Source organism: Erinaceus europaeus, chromosome 2 (genome assembly GCF_950295315.1).
Source record: "Erinaceus europaeus chromosome 2, mEriEur2.1, whole genome shotgun sequence".
NCBI lineage: Eukaryota > Metazoa > Chordata > Mammalia > Eulipotyphla > Erinaceidae > Erinaceus > Erinaceus europaeus.
This window is the reverse complement of record NC_080163.1, coordinates 9,929,253-9,947,980: the sequence shown is the minus strand read 5'-3', so window position 1 is coordinate 9,947,980 and position 18,728 is coordinate 9,929,253. Positions and strand designations below refer to the sequence as shown.

At 47.5% G+C, this 18,728-nt stretch overlaps 2 protein-coding genes and 1 pseudogene across 2 annotated transcripts; 2 read left to right on the top strand and 1 right to left on the bottom strand.

The window, feature by feature from the left end:
• Nucleotides 1–2,063: 2,063 nt before the first annotated feature.
• Nucleotides 2,064–8,374, bottom strand: LOC103124897 (thioredoxin-dependent peroxide reductase, mitochondrial-like; annotated as a pseudogene).
• On the top strand, nt 8,262–15,573 carry SELENOW (selenoprotein W). The gene is made up of 6 exons (XM_007535640.3): nt 8,262–8,419; nt 10,603–10,627; nt 10,723–10,776; nt 10,984–11,058; nt 11,173–11,270; nt 15,241–15,573. Exons 1-5 carry the CDS (start codon nt 8,373–8,375, stop codon nt 11,251–11,253), a joined length of 282 nt encoding a protein of 93 aa, XP_007535702.2. The 5' UTR covers nt 8,262–8,372; the 3' UTR covers nt 11,254–11,270; nt 15,241–15,573.
• A 152-nt stretch (nt 15,574–15,725) lies between these two features.
• LOC103124881 (large ribosomal subunit protein eL36-like) lies at nt 15,726–16,456 on the top strand. The gene has a single exon (XM_060176508.1). It carries the CDS (start codon nt 16,082–16,084, stop codon nt 16,349–16,351), a length of 270 nt encoding a protein of 89 aa, XP_060032491.1. The 5' UTR covers nt 15,726–16,081; the 3' UTR covers nt 16,352–16,456.
• Nucleotides 16,457–18,728: the final 2,272 nt, after the last annotated feature.

The window sequence follows — 18,728 nt, the reverse complement described above, 5'->3', positions numbered from 1 at the left end:
TAGCATAGAAAGAAATTGAGAGAGAAGGAAGAGATAGAGAGGGAGAGAGAAAGATAGACATCTGCAGACCTGCTTCGCTGCTTGTGAAGCATACCCCTTGCACATGGGAAGCAGGGGCTTGAGCCCAGATCCTTGTGCGGATCCTTAAGCTTAGCACTACTGCCCAGCCTCCTCCACTCTTATTTTAATTTTATATTTTTAAATTATTTAAAAAAAATCTTTTTATTTAGTATTGGATAGAGACAGAGAGAAATTGAGAGGGGAGGGGACGATACAGAGGGAGAGAGAGAGAGACAGAGAAACCTGCAGCTCTGCTTCACCATTTGTGAAGCTTTTCATCTGCAGGTGGGGACCAGGGGCTTGAACCCAGGGCCTTGTACTTTGTGGTGTGCTTAACCATGTTGCCACCTCATGGCCCCTCCAGTCTTATTATTATACTTTAAAATAGGTTTCTTTTTTTTTTTTTGACTTTTTTTTTATTGGGGAATTAATGTTTTACATTCAACAGTAAGTACAATGGTTTGTACATGCATAACATTCCCCAGTTTCCCATATAACAATACATCCCCCACTAGGTCCTCTGAATCCTTCTTGGACCTGTAAAATAGGTTTCTTTTATTGCTTTACATTGAGTTCTTCAGCAAAGAAAATTATTACAATGATCTCAAAAATTAATTCTTGTATTCAATAAATATTCTTTACACACCCAGTCAGTCTCAAGAAATGTATGTAGACATTAAATCAGGTAACAAGCAAACTAAGTCAGCAAAATAAGTTATGTAAACACTAAGTCCAGGGGCGGGAGCATGCATGATCAGTTAAGTCGCTTTGCCACCATATTTTTTGTCAGAGACATGATTCACGGGCAGGGGAGATAGCATAATGGTTATGCAAACAGACTCTCATGCCTGAGGCTCCTGAGTCCCAGGTTCAAACCCCACACCACCATAAGCCAGAGCTGAGCAGTGCTCTGGTGTTTCTCTGTGTGTGTTTCTCTTTCTGAATCTCTCTCAAAATTAAAATGATAAAAAAAGAGACATGTGGGAGTCGGGCGGTAGCGCAGCAGGTTAAACTCACATGGCGCAAAGCTCAAAGACCTAAGGAAGGATCCTGGTTCGAGCCCCGACTCCCCACCTGCAGGGGGGTCACTTCACAGGCGGTGAAGCAGGTCTGCAGGTGTCTATCTTTCTCTCCCCTTCTCTGTCTTCCCCTCCTCTCTCCATTTCTCTCTGTCCTATCCAACAACGACGACATCAACAAGAACAATAATAACTACAACCATAAAAAAAAAAAAAAAAAAAAAAAGAGACATGATTCACATTTGTTTCAGTCACAAATACATCCATTACAAGAGATAAATCAGACTACTGATGCTAAGACCTTAAAGACTAGGATCTTGGGAGTCAGGCAGTAGCGCAGCGGCTTAAGCGCACGTGGTGCAAAGTGCAAGGACCAGAGGAAGGATCCCTATTTGAGGCCCCAGCTCCCTACCTACAGGAAAGTCGCTTCACAAGCGGTGAAGCAGGTCTGCAGGTGTCTGTCTTTCTCTCTCCCTGTCTGTCTTCCCCTCCTCTCTCCATTTCTCTCTGTCCTATCCAACAATGATGACATCAATAACAACAATAATAACTACAACAAGGGCACCAAAAGGGAATAAATAAATAAATAAATAGGCTAGGATCTTGGTTACTGCAAGGGGAAAATCAGTTTAGTACAAAGAAGGTAATTTCAGAACCCTTGATCAGAAGCTTTCAAAACACTTTCTACTTTCATGCATGGAGAGGCTGAAGTAAGGCTGAGAGGGCTTCTTTTTTTTCCTGTTGAAGATTGACTCAAGAACAGGAAGACTAGGCATTTTATATGCCAGCTAGCTGTCCAGGTTACCAGCAAGGGCTCCTGATGTTAGTAGCTAACCACACTGAACACGCCTAAGCCTGTATGAAAAAAAAAAAAAAAAGCCTTCTAGGATAAGCATTTGGGAGGCAGGAGCACACTTGTATAATTAATCAGTGAGACTCTAATTCCTTTCTCGCATGAGGAGCCGCAGGCACATGTGTGATGATCTACTGATTCACTTTCTTGAAGTATTTTTTGGAAGCCATTGGATGCGGCTTGATTGTGGGAGAATCTGGCTTCCAGTTGGCCGGTCAGACCTCTCCATGGGCTTCCACCAACTGGAAGGCCTCGACCAGGCAGAGAGTCTCCTTCACACTGTGGCCCACCGCCAGGTCACTGACACTTCATATGCTTGTGGACTCCATTGGAGTCGATTATGAAGAGGCCTCTCAGGGTGAGACCTCAAGTAGCAAGCACACCGTAGTCCCGGGAGATCTATTTCATCAAATCTTACAGGAGCGGGATGTTCATGTGGCCCAGACCACTGTCCTTCCTCGGCGTGTTTATCCAGGCGAGGTGGCAGAAGTGGGAATCCACAGACACGGCGACGACCTCACAGTTCACATCATGAAACTCATTGGCTTTGTCACTGAAAGCGACGATCTTTGTAGGAGATATGAAGGTAAAATCCAAAGGGTAGAAGAAAATCGCCAAGTGCTTCCCCTTGAAGTCATCAAGGCTCAGTTCCTTGAACTCCCTATTGACAACAGCTGTGCCCTTGAAATGGAGCGCAGCTCTGCGATGACGGGTGCCTGGAGCGAGGAACTGGTGCTAAAGGCGAGTCCGGCCTACCTGGAAGCTGCCCACAATCCATTTGTCCATCGGGATACAGTAGGTCTTAGGGCTGCTGAGGTGGAAGTGTGGCAAACGCTAGAAGAAGAAGAAGGTGGAAGTGCCCCAAGGAATGGCCCTTGCACGCTGGGTTAGCACGGTAGCCAGTAACCATCCCGAGGAGGCCACCATCTTCAGTCTTAAAATTTGTTTTTATTATCTTTATTTATTGGATAGAGACAGGCAGAAATTGAGAGGGTAGGAGAGATAGAGAAAAAGAGAGATACCACTTGCAAAGCTTTCCCCCTGCAGGTGGGGGACCGGGGGCTTGAACCCAGGTCCTTGAGTACTGTAACATGTGCACTCAACCATGTGTGCCACCACCTGGTCCCTCCAGTCTTATTCATTTAAAAAATTTTTTTTTAAATTTATTATTTATTCCCTTTTGTTGCCCTTGTTGTTTTATTGATGTCGTTCTTGTTGGATAGGACAGAGAGAAATGGAGAGAGGAGGGGAAGACAGAGAGTGGAAGAGAAAGACAGACACCTGCAGACCTGCTTCACCACCTGTGAAGTGACTCCCCTGCAGGTGGGGAGCCGGGGGCTCGAACCGGGATCCTTATGCCGGTCCTTGTGCTTTGTGCCACCTGCGCTTAACCCGCTGCGCTACCGCCCGACTCCCCAGTCTTATTCTTATATGAGAGAGTTAGATATAGAGATGAGAGAGAGATGAAAGAGAGGGAGAGAGGGAGAGAGAGAGAGAGAGAGACTCCAAAACCAGAGTACGCCTCAGTTTTGACTTATAGGGGTGCTGGTGACTGAACCTGGGACCTTGGAGCTTCAGGCATTAAAATATTTTTGACAACCATTATGATTTCTCCCCAGCTATGACCCAGTTTTTTAAAATTTAATTTATTCACATCTGAAAGGGAGAGAACCAGAGCATCATTTTGACTTATGGGATGCTAGACCCCACCTACCCTAGACCTTCACCTCATCCTGATGCTTTGGGCAGGTGGCCTCATTGTCCTTAGGGTCCTCTTTGTGCCATTGCAGAGCTGAGTGTCTGGGAAACCCTTGGGGACACAGAGTGGCTTCACAGAAAGGTGGCCTTGGGGCCTGCCCTCGGGCCTTCTGGGTGAGGCTGGGAGCCAGGCCCAGAACTGGGCTCAGGAGGAGCTGAAGACTGGGTGAGGCCCAAGGAAGAGCTGGAGTAGCTTGGCCTTTTTCATACAGTGAAGTGGTGTAGCTTCTCCTGGGGCTATGTCTCATGAAGCAGAAAGCAGCCAGAGGGGCTAGGTTGTGGTGCACCTGGTTGAGCACACATTACAGTGCGCAAGGATCTGGGTTCAAGCCCCCAGTTCCCACCTGCATGGGGGAAGCTGTGCAAGCAGTGAAGCAGTGCTGCATTTTGTCTCCTTCTCTATCTCCCCCTTCCTCTTTTTCTGGCTGTCCTTATCTAATAAAAGAGAGAGAGAGAAGAGCAGCCTGGGTGAAGCATGGGATTCACAGGTCCAGGTCTGATGGCCCGAGTTCCATTGCAGGTAGTGCCTGTGCCAGCGTGGTGATCTGGGTTTCTCTCACCGATAAACATATGGTATATATGTATATACTATATATATAGTATTTTTTACACCAGAACACTGCTCAGTTCTGGCTTACGATAGGGTTGGGGATTGAACCTGGGACCTCAGAGCCTCAGGCTTGAAAGACTTTTGCATAACCAGTATGCTTTCTCCTCAGCCCCTATTTATTATTATTATTATTATTATTATTATTATTATTATTATTATTATTATTAACCAGAGCACTATTCAGCTGTGGCTTATGGTGGTGCTGGGGTTTGAACCTGGGAACTTGGAGCCTCAGTCATGAAGATTATTTGCATAACCACTATGTTGTCTCCCCAGCCCAATAAATTAAAAATAGAAACAGTAACCCAGGAGGTGACGAGTGGTGAAGTGGCTGGAGAGCCTGACGCACAGGTATGAGGCTCTAAGTTTTATCCCGGCATTGCACATGCCAGAGTGATATCAGCTCTCTGGTTCTCTGGCTTTTGAGCTCATTATCTCTCTCTCTCTCTCATAAATAAATAAATAAATACAGCTTTAAACATTTTTCTACTTTTTTATATTTGTTTTTTTACAGTTATCTTTCTTCTTCCCTAGTATTTTTTATTTAAGAATTTTTATTTATTTATTATTGGATAGAGACAGAAATTGAGAGGGAAGGAGGAGATAGAGATAGACACCTGCAGCCCTGCTTTATCACTTGTGAACCTTTCCCCCTGAAGGTGGGGACCAGGGCCTTGAACCTGGGTCCTTGTGCACTGTAATGTGAGCACTCAACCACATGTGCCACCACCTGGCCCCTCTAATTTTTTTTTAAGGAGAAACAGAAGCCCAGGAGGTTTCTCAGTGGTTAGAGCATTGTATTTACACACATGAGGTCCTGAGTTCAATCCCTGGCATCACATATGCCAGAGTATCACTCTGCTCTCTCTGTCTCTATCTTTTCTTAAAAGAATATTTTTATTTATTTATTTTTATTATTGGATAGAGACAGAGAGAAATTGAGAAAGGAAGGGGAAGACAGAAGGAGAGAGACACCTGCAGCTCTGCTTCGCCCCTTGTGAAGCTTTCCCCCTGCAGGTGAGGACCAGGGGCTTGAACCGGAGTCCTTATGCACTGTAATGTGTGCACTTAACCAGGTGCGCCACCATCTGCCCTCCTCCTTCCTCCGCTATCTCATGAAATAAATTAAAAAATCTTTAAAAATATAAAAGAGATCTATTCATAGAGATAATTTACATATTATGAGAGAGAATCAAGGCAAAGACGCCAGAGCACTGCTCAGCTCTGGCATAAGGTGGCGCTAGGGATTGAACCTGGGACTCTGGCTTCAGGAATGTGTGTTTGTCTCTTAACAGGTTGAGCCAGTTCCTGGCAAACAGAGTTATCCTCATGGGTCTGCTGCTGTTCCAGATCTTTCCTTGGATGAACTTGTTACCTGTTCACGTCACCCCCACATGGGAAATAATATTTTCATGCTGCTGCTTCTGTCCCTTGTCCCTAAGGAAAGGGACTTCTCTCCTCCTTCTGCTCTTAAGACTCCTCCTCCTCCTGGTCCTTCTCTTCTTTTAAAAAATCAGAATCCTCAGGATTTAGGACACCATGCTTTCTGAAGTAATTTATTTTATTTTTTTAATATTTACTTATTTATTCCCTTTTGTTGTCCTTGTTTTACTGTTGTAGTTATTGATGTCGTTGTTGGATAGGACAGAGAGAAATAGAGAGAGGAGGGGAAGACGGAGAGGGGGAGAGAAAGATAGACACCTGCAGACCCACTTCACTCCTTGTGAAGTGACTCCCCTGCAGGTGGGAAGGGGAGAGGGGGGGAGGGGCTTGAACCGGGATCCTTACACGGGTCCTTGCGCTTTGCGCCACGTGCGCTTAACCAGCTGCGCTACCGCCCGACTCCCTCTTAATTTTTCCTTCCTTCCTTCCTTCCTTCCTTCCTTCCTTCCTTCCTTCCTTCCTTCCTTCCTTCCTTCCTTCCTGTTTTATTTTAATTGATTTTAATTAATTTATTTTTTCCCTTTTGTTGCCCTTGTTGTTTATTGTTGTTAATATTATTATTGTTATTATTGCTGCTGCTGTTGTTGGATCAGAGAGAAAGCGAGAGAGGAGGGGAAGACAGAGAGGTGAGTGAAAGATAGACACCTACAGATCTGCTTCACTGCCTGTGAAGCAACTCCCTTGCAGGTGCAGAGCCGGGGCCTCCAACTGGGATTCTTATTCCGGTCCTTGCTCTTCGCACCATGTGTGCTTAACCCGCTGTGCAACCTCCCGGCTCCCCCTTCCTGTTTTTTAATAGTTTCACTACAGTTTCTTTTCTTTCTCTTCTTTGTTGATTTAACATTGGTTTACAGTACTATGCAAATTTAGTATCGGTTCACACCGGCACGTATTCTATATATGCATAGACAACTCTTGCCATGCCCCACTAAACTCCAGAACGATGGGTCCGACAGGGTCAGCACCCAGGAAAACTCTCTTCAAGGAAGAAGAATTCTGGGAGTGGGTCTTGGCATCCTGAGCAGATCTAAATTGAAAACTCTGATTATTGTTTTCATTATGTACATGGTAATGATGCTGTGTAATCGGGGACAAACAGCCCCTGTTCCCAGATTAGATACAGATGAACAGGCAATGAGGTGGACAAAGTTATGGGTCATCAAATACATAAAGTTTTAGGAAAAATTCTTAATAATACTTACCTCCTCTTATGAAATATGTTAAAAACTCTAAGTAAAATACTATCTGCTAAGCCTGTTACTCAGAAATGCATCACCCCATGAAGTACGACATTACTGTGTAAAACTGCAAGGCCATCTAATCAAGAAATGAGCTTTGTTCCAGATATTGTTTATGTAAGACTGAAGGATATATAAACTCTCACTTGCTAAATAAAACTAGAGTTCAGATTTACCCTCCAACAGAGTGTGGTGTATTCTGTTCTCCCCTGCGCTGACTCCTGACCCCCCCACCAGTCTCTTTGGGAACTCTGCTCCTTCCTGATGCTCCTCTGCCTGAGCGGTCCATCGCAAACTCTGAAATAGGCTTTTGCTACGTGTGTAGATATTCTCCTGTAGTCAGTTACCATATTACCATTATTATTAATCGTCATCAGCATTGCTATTATATTAGAGCTCTGCTCAGCTCTGGCTTAAGGTGGTGCAGGTTTGAGCCTGTGACCTTGGAGCCTCAGGCAAGAGAACGTTGTTGTGTCATCATTATGCATCATCTTTATTTATTTACTTTTAATTATTTTATTCATTTATTACTTTTCCCCCCTGTGCTGCCATTATCTTTGAAACAGCTTTTTATGAAAAAGAGAGAGAGAGAGAGACAAACGGAGTCTGAACATCTCCTGACATATGCAAGACCCGGGAGTGAACCTGGGACCTCAAGTACGCAAGTCGGAAGCACTACTAGCTGCGTGCCACCTGCCCTTTTCCCGGGAGCCCCTCATTTTGCAAATGGAGGCTCAGAGAGAGGCTTCTGCACCCTGGTCTCCTTCACTCGCCGCCGCTTCCAACACTTTCCACGAGCCCCGGGAGAGGCTGGAAGGCACAGAAAGAGGGGCGACCAGGCCTTAGTTTGGGGAACACGCTAAAAACCTGCTTCCAGGGTGCGCCCCGTCCTATGCAGCCCAAATCCTCTAGGTCTGGGCCCTGAGTGGGGCAGGAATCACGATGGGTGGGGCCGGGGTGGGGGGGGGGCTGTAGCACACTGACGCCCCCTGGCTGGCAGTTCCACCTCCGGGAGTGGGGGGGGCGCACCCGTTCCTGACACCCCCCCCAGGCTGTACCAAGATGGTTTGAAGGGGGGATCCGGGAGGGCCGGGCTGAGTTATCTTGGGGAGATACCCTCTGCCCAGACTGGGGCACACAAGGAAAGCTTGCATTGGAGGCACGAAAAGTGCGGGGTTGCAGGGTCCCCCTCCACCCCCGGGTTCCCTTTCTTTTTTTTGGGGGGGTGAGGGCTTTTCGCAATGCGCACCCCCAAGTTGGTTCGCGCTCTGGAAGGCGGAGCGGCAGCCTTTGTGCTGCGTCCGGGTGTCGCCGAGTTCTGCGTCCCAGCGGTCGGGGTGCGCGCCGCGAGTTTGGGGTGCACCAGCTCGGGTGGGCTTCGCGCCGTGTGCATGCTGCGATCCAGGGCCATGGCCCTCGCCGTGCGAGTCGTTTATTGGTGAGCGCGGCGACCGGAGACACCCCCTCCCCAAACCTTGCCTTCCACCCTGCGGAGCTGGGGGACCCCAAGAAATAGAGCACCCCGAACGGGCCAGGGGAGGTGGCGAGGACTAAGGGGACAGTTGGTAGCGATCTAGACCGCTTTCATGAGAAACGGCGCCGGGCACCTGTGTCCATTTGACCCTCCGCCCGCCCCTACCCCAATTCGATGCCCTCTCCTCCGCCCCACCTGGACTCCCGGGAGCGGTTTGGGAAGCGTGTGTGTGTGTGTGTGTGTGTGTGGGGGGGGGTGGTCTGTGGGGAAGCCCCTACCCTCCGCCCTGGGGTTCCGGGTCCCTCCCCCCGTTATGTCGAGCGGGTGGGGGAGGGTGAGAGTGGAGAAGGTTCTGGAAGGTCTTTGCAACCATTTGGGGAGTTCTTGGAGAGACTGCATTTTCCTACTTCTGCCTCTGGCCTCAGTTTTTCCATCCTTGTAAGCAGTTAGAGAAACATTTTTTAGAGGTATATTTTATTTTGGTAGGATAGAGAAAATTTAGAAGGAAGTGGAGATAGAAAGGGAGAAAGAGATCAGCAGCACCTCCTGGATCCCTTAAAAAAAATTTTTTTTTTGGTTAAGCGCACGTGCCGTAAAGCGCGGGGACAGACATAAGCATCCCGGTTCTAGCCCCCGGCTCCGCACCTGCAGAGGAGTCGCTTCACAGGCGGTGAAGCGGGTCTGCAGGTGTCTACCTTTCTCTCCCACTCTGTCTTCCCCTTCTCTCTCCATTTCTCTCTGTCCTATCCAACAACGATGACATCAACAACAACAATAATAACTACAACAACAATAAAAAACAACGGCAACAAAAGGGAAAATAAATAACCAAAAATATAAAAAAAAGTTAAAAAAATTCTCTAAAAATGTTATTATTATTTTTGACCAGTGTCAGCTCTGGCTTATGTTGGTGCTTGGCATTGAACCAGGTAACTCGGAGCCTCAGGCCTGAAATTCCATTATGTAAACTGTAGTGCTATCTCCCTACTTCTCCCCACCCCCCTATTTAAAAAAAAAAAAATCGAGCCAGGGAGGCCAGCTCTGGTATACGGAGGTGCTGGGGATTTGAACCTGTGACCTTGGCCATGCAAAGCTTGTGCTGTTGTGCTTAGTGTTCCCTGAGGTTACAGAAACCCAGGGTGGGTGGGGATTGCAGTTCCATCTTACAGGTGAGGGAACAGAGTAAGAGAGTGGGGCGTGGGCAGGTTAGGAGGCTCAGCCCTCCTCTCTGGGGTTGTGAAGGGGCAGTTTGCCTGGGTCACCTGTTCCAGGGCTGTAGGCCTTGATTTTGAAAGGCTCAGCTGTGGCACTCCGGGAGTGGGACGCTGGCATTTGGAGGTGGCCACATAGTCCCTGGAGCCTGCTGTCAGTCCTGAAATAGCCCTGGATAGAATTCTGGTTCTGCTCTGGGACCTCAGGGTGGGGTGGGGGAGGCTTGGCACTCCAGGAGTTAAGTGTGTGGGGGAGCTGATTCTGCAGTTCCAGCTCTTACTCAGGTCTCTGCTTCCCCACCCGCTCCTGGCCTCCATCTTCTCTCTCTTCTCTCAGACTGCTTCTGTCTGTTTCTGTGTGGGATTTCTTTTTTTGGGGTGCCCTCCTTCCTGTGATGAACCTCCACCTTTTTTTTATTATTATTAGTTTGTTATATATTTTATTCCTTGTTTTTTTTTTTTTTTTTTTTTTGTCTCCAGGGTTATTGCTGGGGCTCAGCGCCTGTACCACAAATCCACTGCTCCTGGAGGCTATTTTTTTTCCCTTTTAGTTGCCCTTGTTGTTTTATTGTTGTTGTGGTTATTATTGTTGTTGTTGGATAGGACAGAGAGAAATGGAGAGAAGAGGGGAAGACAGAGAGGGGGAGAGAAAGATAGACATCTGCAGACCTGCTTTACTGCTTCTGAAGCAGCTCCCCTGCAGGTGGGGAGCCGGGGGCTCATGCCGGTCCTTACGCTTTGGGCCATGTGCGCTTAACCCGATGTTTTACCTCCTGACCCCCCCCCCCACTTTTTTTTTCTAATGAGTGCTTCCTTCCCTTCTATTATTGCCTGCCCCTCTCCTCCCATGTACACCCATCTCCCTCCCACCAAAAAAGTAAATAAATAAAAAAACCCAAACAAATAACATCTCTCTCTTTCTGATTCATTAACTAGTGGCGCTTGAGGCTACAAGTCCAAGGTAAGCAGAGTGGCTGTCCAAGGGGAAGGGGCCCTCAAGTGTCCCTCCCTTCCCGCCCAGCCCACTCCTGACCCCCTCCCCCACCACCTTTTCAGTATCTTCAACTCAAGAAGAAGTTGGAAGATGAGTTCCCTGGCTGCCTGGACATCGTGAGTCTTGGGCAGGCAGGGTGGGGTCTGTTTGGGGGGGGTGCAGACCAGAAGTGGGGGTTCGGTTTGTCTGCCCTCCAGGCTCCTGATGGCAAATAGTGGTGGTCTGGGGGTTCCCCCCATGCCCTCCACTCTTTGGGGGAAGGGGCAGGTGACCTTGAAAAGGTCTCCTGAGGGAAGTTCTTCAGTGTCTCTCCTTTCCTTTAGTGTGGCGAGGGGACCCCCCAGGCCACCGGGTTCTTTGAAGTCTTGGTAGCTGGGAAGTTGGTTCACTCCAAGAAGGTACATCTGCCTGTGTGTCTGGGCACCCTGAGTGTGGGAGCTGGGGCGGTGAGGGAGGCCGGCATTGGTGTCCCTGTCCCAGCTGACCCCTCCCTCCCTTCATCCTCTCCCCAGAAAGGCGATGGCTATGTGGACACAGAAACCAAGTTTCTGAAGCTGGTGACTGCCATCAAAGCCGCCCTGGCTCAGGGCTGATGTTCCCGGAAGCAGAGGTGAGATTGGGGAGGGAGGCTGGAGTCCTGAAGTTGGGACCCACTGCCAACTCCCAGGACCTATCAGCTGTGTGCTTCTGGGGCTGCAGACCCAAGTGCAGTGATGTCCTGGAGATCAGGGATCTGGGTTCTAGTTCCCTGGGTACCATGTAAGAGCACCAGTAGCACATGTACCAGAGTGATGTCTAGTTCTTTCTCTCCTATTTTTCTCTTTGATAAATAAATAAAATCTTAAAAAAAAAAAAAAAAAAAGTAGTATTGCACCAAAGTAAAGACTCTGGGGTGGGGAGGGAGGATTCAGGTTCTTGAACATGATGGCAGAGGACGATTTAGTGGGGTTGAATTATGTGGAAAACTGGGAGATATTATGCATGTATAAACTGTTGTATTTTACTGTCAACTGTAAACCTTTAATCCCCCAGTAAAGAAGTTAAAATAAAAATAAGTAAATAAAAAAACAGTCCTTCTGTAGCAAGTATGATGCCCCTGTGTAAAAATGTATGAGCAGGGTGGAGGTAGATAGCATAATTGTTATGCAAAGAGACTCTGAAGTCACAGGTTCAATCCCCTGCACCATGACAAGCCAGAGCTGAGTAGATTTGGTTGGTTAAAAAAAACAGACAACTAACAAACCAAACAAATAACCAACCAAACAAACAAACCAAAAACAAAACAAAAAAAAAAAAAAAGAAGAGTGATTGATAGCTTAGTAGTTTATTTAACAGACTTTCTTGCCTAAGGCTCTGAGATTTCAGGTTCAGTCCTCTGCACCTTAGTCAGCCAGAGCTGAGCAGTACTCTGGTTAAAATAATAACAATCAACAGAAAAAAACAGGTTAAGGAAACAACCTTGAACTCAATGTTTATAACATTTGTTTTTTGCCTCCAGGGTTATTAATGGGGTTTTGCACCAGTATGAACCCCACCTCCTTCACTGAACTTTTTACTTTTTATTATTTTTTATTACCACCACAGTTCTCGCTGGGACTCTGTGGAGCACTATGAATCCACCACCATTGGTGGCCTTTTTTTTTTGTTGTTGTTCAATTTTATTGGATAGGACAGAGAAAAATGGAGAGAGAAGAGGGAGAAAGTGAGACACCTGTAGACCTGCTTTACCACTCATGAAGTGGCCTCCCCTGCAGGTGGGGAGTGGGGGTTCGAACCCAGGGAACTTTTTTTTTTTAAAGATAGTGAAAGACTGGAGAGACTACTGCAACACTGCTCCACTGTTCATGAAACTTCTCCCACACAGGTGCTTTCATGTGGTGGCCGGGGGTTCAAACCTGAGTGAAGTGTATGTTTAACTAGTGAGCTACCTGCCAACCCTGCCTTTAAATATATATATAAATTTAACTTTTAATTAATTTTAACGATTGTTACTTTTGCTACCAGGGTTATTGCTGGTGCCTGCAATACTCCGGCACTCCTGATGGCCTTTTACTTATTTATTTTTGGATAGCGAGACAGACAGACATAGGGAGTGAGGGTGATAGACAGAGAAACACCTGCTGCACTGCTCCACCGCTTGTGAGGCTTTCCCCCTGCCGTGGGCACTCCCTCTGTCCATGTGCATTAGGTAATGTGTGTGCTCTATTGGGGGAGCTCCCAGTCTCTTATACCCCCTTCCCTTTTTTTTTTTTTTTTTGCCACCAGGGCTATTGCTAAACTCCATGCCTGCAGGTATCCCCCCTTTTAATCTTTATTTATTTGTTGAATAGAGACAGTCAAAGAGACAGCCTGAGACAGAGAAATTGAGAGGGAAGGGGGAGATAGAGAGGGGCCAGGCAGTGGTGCACCTGGTTAAAGGCACACACTACATTGTGCGAGGACCCGGGTTCAAAACCTTGGTCTCTACCTTCATGAGTGGTGAAGCAGAGCTGCAGGTGTCTCTCTGCCTCCCCCTCCCCTCAATTTTCTGTCTCTAGCCAATAATAAATAAATAAAAGAGGGTGGGGGTAGAGCATAATGGTTATGCAAAGAGACTTTCATGCCTGAGGCTCTCAAGTCCCAGGTTCAGTCCCCCATACCGCCATAAGCCAGAGCTGAGCAGTGCTCTGGTTAAACATAATAAATAAATAAAATAAAAGAGAGAGACAGATATCTGTAGTCCTGCTTCACCATTTGCAAAGCTTTCCCCCAGTAGGTGGGGACTGGGAGCTCAAATTGGGGTCCTTGTGCACTGACATGTGCGCTCAATCAGGTGCACCAACACCTGGCACCCACCTCTTTTTTTTTTTTTGCCTCCAGGGTTATCAGTGGGGCTCGGTGTCTGCACTATGAATCCACTGCTCCTGGAGGCTATTTTTTCCCTTTTAGTTGTCCTTGTTTTTTGTCGTTGCTGTTGTTATTATTATTGTTGTTACTGCTGTCAGATAGGACAGAGAAATTGAGAAAGGAGTGGAGGGCAGGGGGAGAGAAAGATAGATACCTGCAGATCTGCTTCACTGCTTGTGAAGTGACCCCCCCCTGCAGGTGGGGAGCTGGGGGTTCAAACCGGGAGCCTTAAGCTGGTCCTTGAGCTTCACGCCATGTGCGCTTAACCCATGACGCCACCGCCGAGCCTCCCCCACTTCTCTTTTTAATGCTCAGTTGTGGAATCAACCTCCCAGCTTAATTATTATTTTTAATAATTTTGTAACCTTAGAGAAAGTGGGGGAACTTCTGGCACGAATGATGCCAGGGATCAAACTTGGGATATTATGCTTTGAAACTCCAATGTCTTATCTACTGAGCCACTTCCCAGGCTGCTCAGCTCCAGCTTATGGTACTGGGGATGGAACTGGGATTGGTACTTTGGAGCCCCAGGCATGCTAGTCTTTGTATAACTATTAAGCTATCTCCCCCACCCTTTTAAAAATAATAATTGTATTTATTTAGATAAGTGACAGAAACTGAGAGGGAAGAGAAGATAGGGAGAGATACCTGCAGTACTGCTTCACCACCTGGAAAGCTTCTGTCCTGCAGGTGGGGACCAGGGACTTGAACCTGGGTTCTTGTGCATGGTAACATACAGGTGCACCACTACCTTATTATTACTATTTTTAAAGTTTTTTTTAACTTTATTCCCTTTTGTTGCCCTTGTTGTTTTATTGTTGTAGTTATTAATTGTTGTTATTGATGCCATCATTGTTGGATAGGACAGAGAAATGCAGAGAGGAGGGGAAGACAGAGAGGGGGAGAGAAAGATAGACACCTACAGACCTGCTTCACCGCCTGTGAAGAGACTCCTCTGCAGGTGGGGAGCCTGGGGCTCGAACTGGGCTCTTTAACGCCAGCCAGCCCTTCTGCTTTGCGCCACGTGCGCTTAACCCGCTGCTACCTCATGACTCCCCCACCGCCTTATTTTATTTTATTTTATTTTATTTATATCTTTAAGAAGAGATATTCTCATGTTGTGTTTTATCTTTATCTCTGCCAAGTTCTTTTTTTAATTTTTTTTTTTTTATTTAAGAAAGGATTAATTAACAAAACCATAGGGTAGGAGGGGTACAACTCCACACAATTCCCACCACCCAATCTCCATATCCCACCCCCTCCCCAGTAGCTTTCCCATTCTCTATCCCTCTGGGAGCATGGACCCAGGGTCATTGAGGGTTGCAGAAGGTAGAAGGTCTGGCTTCTGTAATTGCTTCCCCACTGAACATGGGCGTTGACTGGTCGGTCCATACTCCCAGTCTGCCTCTCTCTTTCCCTAGTAGGGTGGGTCTCTGGGGAAGCTGAGCTCCAGGACACATTGGTGGGGTCTTCAATCCAGGGAAGCCTGGCTAGCATCCTGATGGCATCTGGAACCTCCCACCGCCTTATTTTAATGAGAGACACCAGGACACTGCTCAGCTCTGTATTATGGTGGTGTAGGGGATTGAACCTGGGATCTCAACAAGTCCTGTCCTCTAATAGGTTGAACTATCTCCCCCTGGTCTCTCCCATATGTCTGCAAGCTGACCCCCATCCTCCTCTTTCCTACGCAGCTTGGTGCCTGGGCCCAGCCCCTCTCTGCAGACGCTTCATGATGGGAAGGACTGAAATGTCCCTGGACGCCTGGTCTTTCCCTGATGTTCTTGCAGCTGCTGAGCAGGGAGCAGAGCTCGGAGCCCCTGGGCCCTGCTGTGTGTGTGTGTGAGTGTGTCCTGGGCATCCAGCTCAGGGACTAGCCCTGCCCCCTGCAATGTTTGGGGGTGACCCTGCCCAAACCTTCCTGCTCAAGGGGGACTCCAACCCCAAGAGAGCTGTCAGGATGAGTGAGTCTTGAATGCCAGTAATATGTACAACGGTTCCCACTCAATAAACACAGATGAGCTGGAGGAGCCGGGCTGTGTCTGTTTCTGTGTCTCCGTTTTCCTCCACGGCCTTCATCCACCCCACCCCACTCTCCAGGTGTGGCCCCATCTGAGCCAAGTACTTTGCTTGATAGAAAAGGACTTAGCTGTGGTCCAGGAGGTGGGGCAGTGATAAAGCTTTGGACTCTCAAGCATGAGGTCCTGAGTTCAATCCCCGGCAGCACATGTGCCAGAGTGACGTCTGGTTCTTTCTCTCTCCTCCTATCTTTCTCATTAGTAAATAAGTAAAATCTGTGGGGAGAATACAGGTCCATGAAGGATGATAAATGACATAGTGGGGGTTGTATTGTTAAATGGGAAACTGGGGAATGTTATGCATGTACAAACTATTGTATTTACTGTTGAATGTAAAACATTAATTCCCCAATAAAGAAATAAATTTAAAAAAAGTAAATAAATAAAATCTTTAAAAAAAAGAAAGAAAGAAAAAGACTTAGCTTTCCACCCCGGCAGCTGGAGCTGAGTGGCAGCCATGGCCGTGCACTACCCGATGGCTGTCGGCCTCCACAAGGGCCATAAGGTGACCAAGAACGTGAGCCAGCCGAGGCACAGCCACCACCACGGTCCCCTCACCCAGCACACCAAGTTTGTGCGGGACATGATTCGTGAGGTGTGTGGCTCCACCCCATACAAGCGCTGCGCCATGGAACTGTTCAAGGTCTCTAAGGACAAGCGTGTGCTCGAGTTCATCATCAAGAAGCGGGTGGGGACCCACATCTGCGCCAAGAGGAAGCGAGAGTAGCTGAGCCACATGCTGGCTGCCATGTGCAAGGCTGCGGCCAAGAAAGACTGAGCCCCACCAGCCCCCCGCCCCCCCAATGCGCTGCCGGAGCCTCTGCCATTAAAAAAAAAAAGGGGAGTCGGGCTGTAGTGCAGCGGGTTAAGCGCAGGTGGCGCAAAGCACAAGGACTGGCATAAGGATCCCGGTTCGAACCCCGGCTCCCCACCTGCAGGGGAGTTGCTTCACAGGCGGTGAAGCAGGTCTGCAGGTGTCTATCTTTCTCTCCCCCTCTCTGTCTTCCCCTCCTCTCTCCGTTTCTCTCTGTCCTATCCAACAACAACGACAACAACAATAATAACTACAACAATAAAACAACAGAGGCAGCAAAAGGCAACAAATAAATAAAATAAAATATTTAATTAAAAAAAAAAGTACTTAGCAGCACTCGTGTAGTGAGGAAGCCTCAGATCTACCACTAGTTTAAATCAGGACCCAAATTCCAGATCCTCTGTGTATTGATTTTATTTGATGGTACAGGGAGAAATTGAGAGGTGGGGCGGGGGAGGGAGAGACAGACACCTGAAGACCTACTTCACCACTTGTAAAGCTTCCTCCCTTAGGTGGGGAGCAGAGGCTCGAACCCAGGTCCTCGGGCATGGTAACGAGTGCTCAAGTGAGTGTTCCACCGCTCGCTTGTGCATTGTTTTTAACTTAATTTATTGTTGTCAGTGGGGCATCACTGAGCCAAACTGACTTTGTCAGATAGACACCATAACACTTGAAATTTCCTCCAGTGAATTGGGTGGTGGTGGACCCCAAGATGGGTCTTTCCATGGCAAAGCAGGTACACTAACCAGGTGAGCTAACTTGTCAGCCCCTATTGCTCCAACCACCCACCTCTACTCAATCCTCTTTAGGGGGAGATTTGACACTTAATTTTTTTTTTACCAGATCACTGTTCAGTTCTGGCTTATGGTGGTGTGGGGGATTGAACCTGGGACTTTGGAGCCTCAGGCATGAGAATCTTTGCATAACCATCATGTTGTCTCTCCCTTTTTGAAAATCATCTTCATTGTATGGAGACAGAAATCAAGAGGGAACAGGGAGATAGAGACAACTGCAGACTTGCTTCACCACTCATGAAGCTTTCCCCCAACAAGTGGGGACTGGGGGCTTGAACCTGGGTCCTTGTGTATTGTAACTTGTACACTCAACTAGGTGCGCCACCACTGGATCCCAGATTTGGCCCTTCTTACCAAGTGTGATTTCTTTAAAACTATTAACACCAGAGAGACAAAAGTGTTAGAAACCAGAGCGTCACTCTGACACATGTGATGCCAAGGCTCAAACCTTGTCTAGGGCAATATGCACTCAGGCCTGCTGGTGTGACAGCCCCCATCATGTGCACACTGGCTGAGGCTTTCTGCTCAGAAGATTCTGGAAAAGCAGACTGCTGTGACTGAACTTCAGACATGGGATTATGCTGCTGCCTTAACTCTTAATTTTTATTACTTAAAAAAAATTATATTTAGTATTGTCTACAGGGTTACCACTAGGGCTCAGTGCCAGCTCTAGGAATCCTTTGCTCCTGGTGGTCATTCCCCATTTTTTTATTTGATAGGACAGAGAGAAAGGGGCGGGGGGGACATAGGGCGGGGGTAAATCACTTGCAGACCTGCTTCACTGTGAAGCAACCCTTTTGTAGGTGGGGAGCAGGGCCTCAAATCTGGATTCGTGCACGGGTCTTTGCACTTAGTCATGTGTGCTTAACCAGATGCACCACTGCCGGCTCCCGTTATCTTTTGGGTATCTGTTGGATAGAGACAGCCAGAAATTGAGAGGGTAGAGGGAGAGAGATAGCCACCCGCAGCACTGCTTCACCACTCGCAAGGATTTTCTGCAGGTGGGGGCTCGAACCTGGGTCTTTTCACATTGTAACGTGTGCTAATCAGGTGTGCCACCACCTGCCCCCGCTTTAATCTTTGTAAAAAAAAATTTATAAAATGGAAACATTGACAATACCATAGGATAAGAGTGGTACACAATTCCCATCACCAGAACTCCATATTCCATCCCTTCCTGATAGCTTTCCTAGTCTTTATCCCACTGGGAGTATGGACCCAGAGTCATTATGGGATGCAGAATGTGGAAGGCCTGGCTTCTGCAATTGCTTCCCCGCTGAACATGGGCATTGGCAGATTGATCCATACTCCAGCCTGTCTCTTTCCCTATGGGGCAGGGCTCTGGGGAAGCAGGGCTCCAGGACACATTGGTGGGCTTGTCTGCCCAGGGAAATCCTGTTGGCATCATGGTAGCATCTGGAACCTGGTGGCTGAAAAGAGTTAAGATCGAAAGCAGAACAAATTGTTGACTAATCATGAACCTAAAAGCTGGAATA

Bases quoted from the DNA above. Each gene is read 5' to 3' on its own strand.
- LOC103124881 (XM_060176508.1), top strand. From the start codon at position 16,082: ATGGCCGTGCACTACCCGATGGCTGTCGGCCTCCACAAGGGCCATAAG.